Raw genomic sequence first — 13,020 nt, 5'->3', positions numbered from 1 at the left:
TTGTTATATACGTTCCGCCAGCAGAGCGCGCTCAGTCCTGTACACATCGGTAGCTGACGCTACACGAGAAGAAGTAGTGTCAGTGGTGGAGAGGTTGGTACGGTCTGCGTGCTGAAAGAACTGATTAATCAGATATTTTTCTGTCTTTACAGGTAAGCTGGGGGGTTGCTTAGATAAACAGATGTTATAATAGTGACAGACAGCAGTGGCATCTTGTGTGTGGTGAATGTTAGGCTAAAGAGCTAATTTCCAAGTTGGTCCAGTTGTTAGCCTGTGCCGATTCAAGTGTTAGACTGTACCGAAAACTGGCGAGTTCATGGCAGGTGTATTTTTGGGTTAAAGCCACAAGAGGTATGTTTTGCACAATAAGAGAAGATGTCAATTGATGCATGCTTAGTTCCTGAAAAGTGAATGCTGTAAAAATACGCTAAGGAAAGATGTTTATCTGAAAGAAATCCAGTTTGATAAATACAGTTACGAAGACAGGTTCATAAATAGATTAAAACTGTAGTAAAAACAACCAGATAAACCTAATGAGAGTTCACTGTGTTATTCATGGGTGTAGTAAAATGTATTTTGGTGATTTAACCAGTTATTAAAATTGGTGCATATGACTATAGAACTGTATAAGTTACTTGTATAAGGTAATGTCAGCGACACTAGAAGAAGTAGTGTCAGTGGTGGAGAGGCAGCGTACGGCCTGCGTGCTGAAAGAACTGATTAATCAGATATGTTTCTGTCTTTACAGTTTTTCTGTAAAAATAAATATGTTGCACGGGAGATGAGTTGGCCCATCATTTCAGAAGTGTAACAAGTGCACCTCGTGATAAGTCAAGTGATAGCAAATGGCCACGTGCTAAAGCAGCATCCAGTCCTGATGTCAAGTATCGTTCCAAACATAGGGATGACTACGATCGCTATAATGAGCCCTATCACTATGATGACAGATATCGCCACTATAATGATTTCCCCCCGCCCAAATCAAGCCACCCAGACCATGTTGATGGGTATGGTGCTTCAAGGTCCTACAGGAGTAGTAGTCCTAGAGCTCGTCATGACGGCCACTACTATGAACAGGAGGAGGGACATTCTGCTGATTACAGAGATCACCCTGATGGTTTTCATCGACCACATTATGAATATGTGAGAGGAGAATATAGGGGGATCAGATACCCACCTGAACATCAATATTCCCCACACTAGGGCTGGGCGATATGACGATTTTAGGCCGTTTTACGATCTACACATCTGACGGTCTGTCAATTTTGAGAGACCTTTTTATCACGATTCACAGCTCTGCTGTTGAATTTCTGCCTCTGAATGAAAAGGGAACTTACCCCAGGCGAATGACACGCCTTTGTTTGACCCTTAACCAATCAGAGTGAGTCATAGTAATATATTAGTGCCCCGCTTGTTTTCACCTGTGTGTGAACAAACTTGGCTTCGGCCGCGGCTGAGAGCGACAATGAGGTTTTCGTTCCGAAGAGGAACGCAGGTTTCCTTAGCACGCGGCGCTAACAACTTAGCGACGTGACATGTCTCGGAGAAAGCGTAAAAACACGTTGGACGCTTCTTCTGAAGCAGGAAAATAACACCACTTCTTAAGCAGAGCACGACGTCGCCTCGGCTCGTTCACCCTCTGCCGAGCCGGACTGAGCTCGGCCACTGGGTCGTTGGAGCTGCCCCGTGACTGCCTGATGGAAAACCAGCGGGTTTCATCAGACTCGTAAAGTTTCTTGTTTTTGCTGGGGACCCCCTGTATTTTACCGCTCCCTCCTGCAGTCTTCCCCTATTACAATTTAAAATGATTCTGTAAATTCCGTGTATCAATAGAAACAATCTCTGCCAGCTGCAGTAAATGTAGTCTCCAAATAATAAATCTCCAAATAATTCATCTGTGTATCTCCTTTGATCCGCATTAGTGATGTTTTCAGCACCAGAACAGTGAAGCAAAGAAAGATTCCTGAGTTTGTTAGTAATTTTATTTATTAGGTGCATCTAACCTGTTCTATTTTTCTCTGAAATGAGATCAAATCAGTGCTTCTATGGGTTGTCTCCAATCTGCACTGGAAAATTTTACTTTATTTAGAGACTTGTTGCAGAAAATATTCAGAATGCGCAGTTTTTTGCTACCACAAGCGATCTCTGGTCCTGCCGCACATCAGAGCCGTATTTGAGCTTAACTATCCACTACATAAGCAACTGGGAGCTACATAGTATTTTGAACAAGTTAATGTTTGCACAATACGTTTGCAATTGACATGTTTGCACTTTAAATATGTTTACGATTTTAATTTATGTTAAGTTACTTAAAAAATGAGAAAAACTGATTTTTGTAATTGTTTCTCTCAGGGCTTTTATCATCTCTGGTGTGAGTTTAAAATATAAGTGTGTTAGCACTGTGTTGATTATCCCTAATATGAATAAATGTTTATTTATTCAATGTTTCTCTTCTTTAATACGCAATTGAAGTTATGCTATTCATGGATAAAAAATCGTGATAAAATCGAAATCGTGATAAAATATTGGAAAAATCGTGATATTCTATTTTTGCCATATCGCCCAGCCCTACCCCACGCTATGATTCCTTCTATGGCAAACCCCCAGCTCTAGATACCTACCGTGGTCCCAAACCAACTATTCCTAATTTGAAGTCAGAGGACCCACGTGAGTTTGCTAGACTGAAGCTAGCTCTGGACAACTTATTGCCATATGATGCTCCAGAGCACTTTAAGTTTCAAATACTCACAGATCACCTCAAGTGTGAAGAGGCGTTACTCATAGCAGACTCCTACAGTAACAGCCCACTTCCATTTACGGACACGATAAGGGCACTCACAGAGATGTATGGTCAACCGCAGCAGCTGGTGCTGAAAAGGATTTCCAATCTGATGGATGAATCTAATATCAGAACCGGGGACATTAAAGCATTCAAGTAATTTGCCTTCAGGTTCGTGCCCTTGTGGGAATGCTGCAACAGCTTGGAAGCCAAGGTTGGACAGAACTGAGATGTGGATCACATGTCTCTCGTCTCTTAGCTAAGTTACCACATGACCTAAGAGTGAACTTTCATAGATTTGCCAATCCCATTAACATCCCAGTACCAACACTACTCGACCTGGCTGACTGGCTTGAATATGAAGTACGAATCCATGTCAGTGGTGATCATCAGAGCAGTGCCTTCATGAGAGAGAGAGACAAGCTCCGCCCAAGAGCCGACATCCAGAATACAAGTCACAAAGGTCTACAGCTATTCTACTTGGCAGTGAGTCAACTCGGTCACAAGAGGAATCAGATAAAGCTCCTACTGCGAGAGAGACCACGCAGGACAAGCCAAAGAAATACTGTCCCTTCTGCAATACTGAGCAGCATTATTTCAATCAGTGCATCAACTTCAAGCTCCTGTCAGTCGAACCGAAGACAGAATGGATTAAAGCTAACCATCGATGCTGGCGCTGTGGTCGTGAACATCAGGCATCCAGGTGCAACCTCAAGGCCAAGTGCAAACAGTGTGAGAGAAGGCATTTAGACATCCTTCATGATGTTAACACCAGACAAAACACCACAGCAACCGGTGATTCTCCAGTACCTCAACCAAGCACATGCCTTGTGAATTCTGTTTCGGAGACATTGTATCTTGACCGGCCAGCAAGAAGTAACCAAGTTCTACTGAATTTGTGTCGCGTCATCCTCCAGAGTGGGCCAAAGGTACTGGAGACCTACGCAATATTGGATGATGGATCAGAATGTACAATACTCCTACATGACGCTGCCACCAGCTTGGGACTTCAACGGAGACCTGAAGATCTCATCCTCCGCACAGTCCGACAAGAACTCTGCACCATTCATGGTGCCACTGTCTCCTTCTCTATAACTCCTGTGTCACAACCTGGTAAACCATACCAGATTTATAACACTTTCACAGCTAAAGAGCTAAACTTAGCCTGCCATACCTACCCAGTTGAAGATCTGCAAGAAAGGTATCGCCATCTTAAAGGTATCCCACTACCAGCCATTAAAGGTGCTCAGCCACTGCTCCTGATTGGGTCAGATTACCCACATTTGGTCACACCAGTGGAACCAGTTCGTCTTGGTCCTCCAGGAGGACCCGCAGCAGTACACACCAGGTTGGGATGGACTCTGCAGGGTCCCACAAACCTTTTACACCATCAGCTATCTCCAAAACAATGCCTGTTTACCAAGTGTGATCCTTCCAGATCGGAGCTTCTGAGTCATGTGGAGAGGCTTTGGCAGCTGGATACGCTGCCATACCGGAGCGAGCGATTGATAAGCAGATCGAGGCAAGTTATGGAGGCAGTCCACATATTGGAAGAGAAGACCACCAGAACAGTGGTTGATGGTGTGAACCGCTACACAACGCCACTGTTATGGAAAGGGAACCTCCCCCTTATCCACGCCGGTAAAGAAGCAGTACTACCCCAGCTACGTGGGACAGAGAAACGGTTAATTAAAGATCCAGAGAAAGCTGCCATTTACTCCAAAGAGATTAACAAGCTCATCGATGCTGGTTATATTAAAGCTATATCCCAAGCTGATGCAGAGAAGAGGAAAGGTTCCTGGTCCATTCCACACCACAATGTCCAACACAATGAGAAATATCGGATAGTCTTTAACTGCTCCTTCATCTTCAATGGGCAGAGCCTAAACGACCAACTCCTTCCTGGGCCCATACTTGGAGCCAGTTTGCTGGGAATCCTCCTCAGGTTTCGAGAACACCCAGTAGCAATCAGCAGTGATGTGAAGGGAATGTTTCATCAGGTCCGCTTGCTAGAGGAGGATAAACCCTTTCTTCATTTTCTGTGGCGAGATGTTAAGTGGACCAAGAACCTACCATCTACGAGTGGCAAGTACTTCCCTTTGGAACAACGTGTGGTCCATTTTGCGCCACCTTTGCGCTGCAAACCCATGTCCAGAGACATACTGCACCAGAAGAAGATGCTCGCCTTTCTGTAGAACGTTGTTTCTACGTCGATAACTGTCTTCAGAGTTTTCAGTCAGCCACTCAGGCCAAGCAGCTAGTGAACCGACTACACAGCTTACTTCTGAATGGTGGATTTGAGCTCAGAGAATGGGCCAGCAATGTTCCAGATGTCATCAAACACCTGCCTAAGGAATCAAGGTCCGAGAGCAATACACTCTGGTTCACCCAGCAAATGGAAAATCCACAAGAACGTACACTTGGACTGTTGTGGCAGTGTAAGTCAGATACACTCAGCACAACATTGAACTTCCCAAACCAACAATGCGCAATTTTTATCGACTTCTTGCTCAACAATACGATCCTCTGGGATATATTATTCTATATACAACCAGAGCTAAGATCATTGTGCAGCGCCTTTGGGACAAGAAGAGAGGTTGGGACGACCCCAATCTCCCTGAAGATCTGCTCTGAGCTTGGAAGTCATGGGCAGAGGAGCTGGCACATTTGTCCCAGAGCACCTTACCCAGATGCTATACAGAACCCAGAACAGGCCTGAGCACCACCATTCAGAGTATCCACATATTTTGTGACGCATCCGAGCGTGCTTATGGATCTGTGGCGTATCTGCGCAGTGACAGTGGTGATGGAAAAGTTCAAGTGGCATTCTTGGCTGCTAGATCCAGAGTTGCTCCAAAGAAACAACTATCGATACCCCGGCTCGAGTTGTTTGGTGCATTAACCGGGGCACAATTGGCTTCGGTGCTGCTGAAGGAGCTTACCATCAAGACACGAGGTGGTATACTGGACTGATTCCACCACAGTGCTCAACTGGCTCCAATCAGACACCTGCAGATATAAAGTGTTTGCAGGCACCAGGGTCACAGAGATACAGGAGTTATCGGATGTCAGAGCCTGGCGCTACGTTGACTCAGCAACTAACCCCGCAGATGATATCACCAGAGGAAAAACACTGGCCCAACTTACTGGGAAGAGTTGTTGGACACATGGCCCCTCCTTTCTCCTGCAGTCACCTGAGCAGTGGCCTAAGATACCAGCCAATCACATTACTGAGGTGACTGAAGAGCACAGCGTTTTGTGGACTGACAGCTACTTCATCCGATCCATCCATACCTGACATTAAGCAGTTTAAGACCTTCCAAGAGCTACTGGAAGCTACAGTCAGAGTTCTCCATGGGGCGGCCAATGACAAGTCTCCAACAGCGGACGACTATCACAAAGCTGAGGTTGCCCTCCTCAGACATGCACAAATGGAAGATTTCCATGAAGAGATGATGTTACTCAAAGCTGGCAAAGCTCTTCCATCTACTAGCCGAGTGCTCACTCTTGCCCCTGAATATGATCAGATCTCTGGCCTAATCCGTGTTGGAGGAAGACTGCGCCGATGTGAAAACATAAGTTCAGATGTGTTACATCCCATCCTCCTTTCAGCCTCTCACCCAATCTCCAAGCTCCTGATCCAGTATTATGACCAACTGTTGAATCATCCTGGAGTGGAACGTGTTTTTGCAGAGCTGCGTAGGAAATACTGGCTGTTGAGAGGAAGAGAAGCTGTCAAGAAGCACCAGCACAATTGTGTGGATTGCAGGAAGTGGAGAGGAACCCCGCAAGTCCCCAGAATGGCAGATTTGCCCCCTTCCAGTTTGCGGTTGTTCTGTCCTGCCTTCTGTTCAACAGGAGTCGACTGCTTCGGTCCTATGTTTGTAAAGGTGGGACGACGTACTGAAAAGAGGTGGGGGATCCTATACAAGTGCCTTACTACACGTGCTATCCATCTAGACCTCCTACCAAACATGGACACAGATTCCTTCTTAATGTCCCTCCAACGTTTCATAGCTCGAAGAGGAAAGCCTTACGAGATCCTGTCAAACCAAGGCACTAATTTCAGAGGAGGGAGTAAGGAGCTTCACGAAGCTTTCCGTGCCATGGAACCAGTTGTTAAGGACCAACTCGCTGCTCAACAGATCCGCTTCCATTTTAACCCCCATAATATGAGGTTCCGAATGTGCCAAAAATGTGTGTATGTATTTATGTGCGTGTCTATGTATTTGGACGCACACTGCACTGCGTTGCTGTAATGTGTGTCTATGTATTTATGTGCGTGTCTATGTATTTGTACGCACACTGCACTGCATTGCTATAATGTGTGTCTATGTATTTATATGTGTCTATGTCTATGTATTTAAATGTGTCTATGTCTATGTATTTAAATGTGTCTATGTATTTAAATGTGTCTATGTATTTAAATGTGTCTATGTCTATGTATTTAAATGTGTCTATGTATTTAAATGTGTCTATGTCTATGTATTTAAATGTGTCTATATATTTAAATGTGTCTATGTCTATGTATTTAAATGTGTCTATGTATTTATATGTGTCTATGTATTTATATGTGTCTATGTATTTAAATGTGTCTATGTATTTAAATGTGTCTATGTATTTATATGTGTCTATGTATTTAAATGTGTCTATGTATTTAAATGTGTCTATGTATTTATATGTGTCTATGTATTCAAATGTGCTGTCACAGCACGTGACAACAGCACGTGACAACATCACGAGACAACAGCTGGTGACAACAGCACGAGACAACAGCACGTGACAACAGCAACAGACAACAGCAGGTGACAACAGCAACAGACAACAGCAAGTGACAACAGCAACAGACAACAGCACGTGACAACAGCAACAGACAACAGCACGTGACAACAGCAACAGACAACAGCAAGTGACAACAGCAACAGACAACAGCATGTGACAACCGCACGAGACAACAGCTCGTGACAACAGCACCAGACAACAGCACGTGACAACAGCACGTGACAACAGCACGTGACAACAGCAACAGACAACAGCACGTGACAACAGCACCAGACAACAGCACGTGACAACAGCACCAGACAACAGCACGAGACAACAGAGAGTAACGACAGACTGAGACAATACATAGACACATTTTTGGCACATTCGGAACCTCATACCCCAATGCTCCACATTTCGGAGGGTCTTGGGAGCTAGAAGTAAGATCAGTGAAGACTGCGCTTCTTACAACTCTGGGAGTCCAGTCAACACCAGAAGAAGTATTAATGACAGTCCTCATTGAAGTCGAGGGCATTCGCAATTCCAGGCCCCTAGGTTATGTTTCTTCTGACCTGGCAGATCCGGACCCAGTGACACCTAATTGCTTGTTGATGGGGAGGCTTGATTCATCCCTTCCACAGGTAGTCTATCCTGAGTCTGAGCTGTTAAGTCGGAAAAGGTGGAGACATTCTCAAGTCTTGGCGGATCACTTCTGGAAGCATTACATCCGCCACTTTCTTCCTACGCTACAATCCAGGCAAAAATGGCAGACTGAGAAGGATGACATAGTTGTAGGCACTGTGGTGCTCATCGTTGATCAGCAAACACCAAGAGCCCTCTGGCAAGTGGGGACTGTGAAGTCTGTCATACCGGGAGCGGATGGACGCGTGAGGACTGCTGTGATTCAAGTCAAAGACAGAACCTACACTCGCCCAGTTGTTCGTCTCATCAAGCTGCCTGCCTTACCCCAAGACAGTCAACCCACCTAGTAGTCAAATTTGCTTACAAAATTTGGGGGCGGCTGTAGCAAAGATTGTTGTATTGGACTTATTTTCAGATTAGTGCAGGGTTCTTTACAATGACGTTTGCCTGTAGTTTATTATTCCACCACTAGGTGGCAATCACAGCACATTAATGTATGGATCTGAGTGTTTGCAACTCAGAGAGGTGTTGGCAGGCCAAGGAAATAACCCTTTCCAGCCATTAGTGTGCGTCCATTGAAAGTGAGTAATCCTTTCTTAGCTATACCTTGCTCTGAAACACCTGAGACACCTGTTACTTGCCTATGATTGTTATGAGGCGTTTTGAGGTTGTTTTCGGTTAATATGAGGAGGCCAACGGCGAGCCATCTGCAACTCCTAGCTGGTTAGCATACACAGTTAAGCTCTGAATGGCCTCTCTTGTTGCTGTTACTGTTGTAGCTGAGTGCTATCGGGTTGAAATGTCTTTAGTGTTGTGTGCTGAATACATTGATTCATTATTGACAAGGGAAATTCTTAGTTGTATGGTTTAAGCTGTATGTTTCTTAAGTAGTTTTTGGTCAGCTCCTTAATTTATGAAGACTACAAATATGTTTGATATGTATAATTCCCTTTTGTAACCACATGTTTAGTTGTATGAGAAATAATTACTCATAAGCAATTATTGAATATTCTGTATTTGTTTATTTCTTGTAGGAAACCACACTCACACACACAAACATCCATCCCTGTATTCTGCATCTGCTTCTAAACCAGTCTGATACCTGTATGGAGAATGTTTGTGCCTAATTAAAGAAGAATTCAAAGTCAACTAAGGAGCTGGACATTCGCAAATTATTTCCCACTCTCCTGAACATATAACTGCTGTCCTGACCCGACGCCCTGCAGTGATTGCTCTTCTTGAGCAACCAGCTATAATCTTCACATGCAATACAAGTTCATCAAGCGCAAGGTTGGTGTGAAGACTTTCAAGAAAATTGATTGGTAGTGGGACTTGTGTCTGAGCTGCTGATAGACACCGTGCTCCCTCTGCACATGTAGGTGATCAACAAATACGGCGACATGTACGGAGCTGAAAGCATCGCTCAGCTTTTAGGTCTGGATAAAAGCGCTCTGGACTTTGACCCCACAGTGGAGACCGTGGAGAAGGAAGCTTCTCTGCTTTCCTGGTGAGAACTTCACCCCAGCCTTAGAATGTCTGCACTAGCAGGTTTTTTACTTTTATTTTTAGATTTAACAAAACAGGACAGTGTCTTTTCAAAATAAAAAATGTCAGCATGGGGTCAGTAAATCAGTTGTGACAAATCTCTGCTCCAAAAAAGTTGATGCATTGATGTTTCTAACTAGGTACCGTAAATCCTCTAATACAGGCCCGGGCCTGTATTTGACTCAAGCTCATCAAGCTCCAGGCCTTTATTGGAAGGAGGGCCAGAATTAGAGGCAGGCCTCTATTTCTATTTGAGCAAAATGAACTAATGGTTCACTGGAGTTTTTGACAATTAAAATTGCGCCCACATTTTCAAAGTTAAACACATTTCTTTTAACAACGGTAGTTTCTGCTTCAGCCCTCTCCCCCCTCCCCCTGCGCAGCGGCTGCAAACTCACTGATGCGCCTGCAGCCTCTCGGAGTTCCTGCTGCTCTAAACATTAAAATAATTATTTCATTTTCTGTTCCTCACTTCTGATTACCTTCAATGGTGTCTGTTTGTTGCAACCACCAGGTACAAAAACTAACTTGTTTTTATTTGACTATTTTTCTGTCCTGCCTGTTTATTATCTTCCTGCATCTCCTCTCAATCCTAAAGAAAAACTGCTACCTGGGTTCATATATATTGACCTTATGAGTTACCTTTGAACTGCAGTTCTAAAAGAGCTACCGACCGCAAAAACAGTGGAGCGCTCCCTGCTTGGCGGCCGTATCATACAGTCCGAGCAATAAACGCGGAAGTTAGATCCAAACACCCGTTGTGTGGGAGAAGCATCGAAATGAACTGTTTAATCTGCCCATCATTTGTGTTGAGAGATCAGCAGTGTTTGGATCAACAAAGGGCGACTACTTTGACAGTAGAAACTGTATTTATGGCTTATTTTTGTGCATTTAAAGTTCAGCCGCCATTGATCGTTGTTAAAAGTTGTTAAACCTGTGCATATGAAACAAAAAACGCCTTTTGTTTATCGATTTATTGTGAAAAAAGGAAGTTGTACTTGCTCCTTTTCCTGTTGGGCGGTTGTGATTTCTGTCCATTGACTGCGGAGGTGCTCCGGCGAAAATAGGATCGATTCTATTTTTGCCGGAACAGAGGGCGGCGCACGGCGCCGCACTGCCGGAGCACGGCTGCAGTAGTAGAATTGCTCTGATTGACTACAACGGGACTGATTTTGCTCCGGCGTTTGTGTCGGAGCGGAGCGGAGCGGAGGTAGTGGAATTTGCGTCGGAGGACAAGGTGATGCGCGCAGCGCCCTGCTCCACAGCATGCAGCAAAACGCATCAGGCGCAAATAAAATACAGAAAACATTAAAGGAAATGAACTGACATGAACGATCGTGTGTTAAATTAATTTTTGAGGTGGCGACACCTGATTGTGGCCGTGCTCAGGAGGCAGATCTACCGACCGCGAAAACAGCGGAGCTCTCCCTGCTTGGCGGCCGCATCAGTGATCTGTGCGTCGGAGGACAAGGTGATGTGCCCCGCTCCACAGCAGCGAAACACATCAGGCGCAAATAAAAGACAGAAAACATTAAAGGAAATGAACCGACATGAACGATCGCGTGTCAGTACCTATGCTCTGACACAGCGCGTTGCCCCCCTGAGCGCAGGAGCTTGTCACCTGCTGACAGCAGGCTGCTGTCTTTTCCGAGGGCTGCATCTTGCCGGTCATTATCACGTGACAGCGACTAGTCGATGACAGGCATAAAAACTCCTCCTTGAACCGTCACCTTATTGTGCTGGAGGAGTTTGAGTGCCCTAATGATCCTAGGAGCTATGTTGTCTGGGGCACTTAGTGCCCCTGGTAGGGTCTCCCATGACAAATTGGTCTTAGGTGAAGGGTGAGACAAAGAACGGTTCGAAGGATCTTTCATGGCGGTTAAAACGAAGAGTCGGAGTACCCGGCCCGGAGGGTTACCGGGGTCCCACCCTGGAGCCAGGCCTGGGGTTGGGGCCCGTGAGCGAGCGCCTGGTGGCTGGGCTTTCGCCCATGGGGCCCGGCCGGGCCCAGCCCGAACCGGATACATGGGCTCGTCCAACTGTGGACCCACCACCCGCAGGAGGAACATGAAGGGTCCGGTGCAATGCGAATCGGGTGGCAGACCAAGGCGGGAGCCTTGGCGGTCCAATCCCCGGACAAGAAAACTAGTTTTTGGGACATGGAACGTCACCTCGCTGGCGGGGAAGGAGCCGGAGCTTGTGGCAGAGGTTGAGCGGTACCGGCTAGATATAGTCGGACTCACCTCGACACATTGCATTGGCTCTGGAACCCGAGACCTGGAGAGGGGTTGGACACTCTACTTTGCTGGAGTTGCTCCGGGTGAGAGGCGGAGGGCTGGGGTTGGCTTTTTGTTAGCCCCGAGACTCTCTGCCTGTGTGTTGGGGTTTACCCCGGGGGACAAGAGGGTAGCTTCCTTGCGCCTTCGGGTCGGGGAACGGGTCCTGACTGTTGTTTGTGCTTATGGGCCAAATATCAGTTCAGAGTACCCACCCTTTTTGGAGTCCCTGGGACGAGTGCTAGATAGTGCTCCATCAGGGGACTCCATTGTCCTGCTGGGGGACTTCAATGCTCACGTGGGCAATGACAGCTTGACCTGGAGGGGTGTGATTGGGAGGAACGGCCCACCTAATCAGAACTCGAGCGGTGTTTTGTTATTGGACTTCTGTGCAAGCCGCAGTTTGGCCATAACGAACACCATGTTCGAACATAAGGATGCCCACCGGTAAACTTGATACCAGGGCAGCCTAGGTCACAGGTCGATGATAGATTTTGTAGTCGTATCATCTGACCTGCGGCCGTACGTTTTGGACACCCGAGTGAAGAGAGGGGCGGAGCTGTCAACTGATCACCACCTGGTGGTGAGTTGGATCAGATGGCAAGGGAACATGCCGCGTAGACCTGGCAGACCCAAACGCATAGTGAGGGTCTGCTGGGAACGCCTGGCAGAAGAACCTGTCAAGACGGTCTTCAACTCCCACCTCCGGCAGAGCTTTGACCACGTCCCGAGAGCAGTGGGGGACATTGAGTCCAAGTGGGCCTTGTTCCACTCTGCGATTGTCGAGGCGGCTGTTGCTAGCTGTGGTCGTAAGGTGACCGGTGCCAGTTGTGGTGGCAACCCCCGAACCCGCTGGTGGACACCAGAGGTTCGGGGAGCCGTCAGGCTGAAGAAGGAGGCCTACAGGGCGTGGCTGGTCTGTGGGTCTCCGGAGGCAGCAGACAGGTACCGGATAGCCAAGCGGGGTGCAGCAGTGGCAGTTGCCGAGGCAAAATCTCGGGCGTGGGAGGAGTTTGG

The 13,020-nt window shown here is 46.5% G+C and overlaps 2 protein-coding genes across 2 annotated transcripts in view; one reads left to right on the top strand and one right to left on the bottom strand.

Annotated features, from left to right (window-relative positions):
- The window catches only part of LOC107373312 (homeodomain-interacting protein kinase 4-like), a 745,746-nt gene extending 742,957 nt beyond the window's left edge, over nt 1-2,789 (bottom strand). Inside the window, exon 1 of the mRNA XM_070552394.1 lies at nt 2,328-2,789. The gene's annotated coding sequence lies outside the window, so the exon portion shown is untranslated. The remainder of the gene's footprint in view (nt 1-2,327) is intronic.
- A 5,345-nt stretch (nt 2,790-8,134) lies between these two features.
- LOC107372650 (ryanodine receptor 3-like) overlaps nt 8,135-13,020 on the top strand; it is a 47,156-nt gene continuing 42,270 nt past the window's right edge. The window contains exons 1-4 of the mRNA XM_070551980.1: nt 8,135-8,763; nt 9,217-9,472; nt 9,562-9,689; nt 9,868-9,929. Of these exons, the coding sequence (XP_070408081.1) occupies nt 9,446-9,472; nt 9,562-9,689; nt 9,868-9,929 (217 nt within the window). The 5' untranslated portion in view covers nt 8,135-8,763; nt 9,217-9,445. The remainder of the gene's footprint in view (nt 8,764-9,216; nt 9,473-9,561; nt 9,690-9,867; nt 9,930-13,020) is intronic.

This window comes from Nothobranchius furzeri, chromosome 6 (assembly GCF_043380555.1).
Source record: "Nothobranchius furzeri strain GRZ-AD chromosome 6, NfurGRZ-RIMD1, whole genome shotgun sequence".
NCBI lineage: Eukaryota > Metazoa > Chordata > Actinopteri > Cyprinodontiformes > Nothobranchiidae > Nothobranchius > Nothobranchius furzeri.
This window is presented reverse-complemented; position numbering and strand designations above follow the sequence as displayed.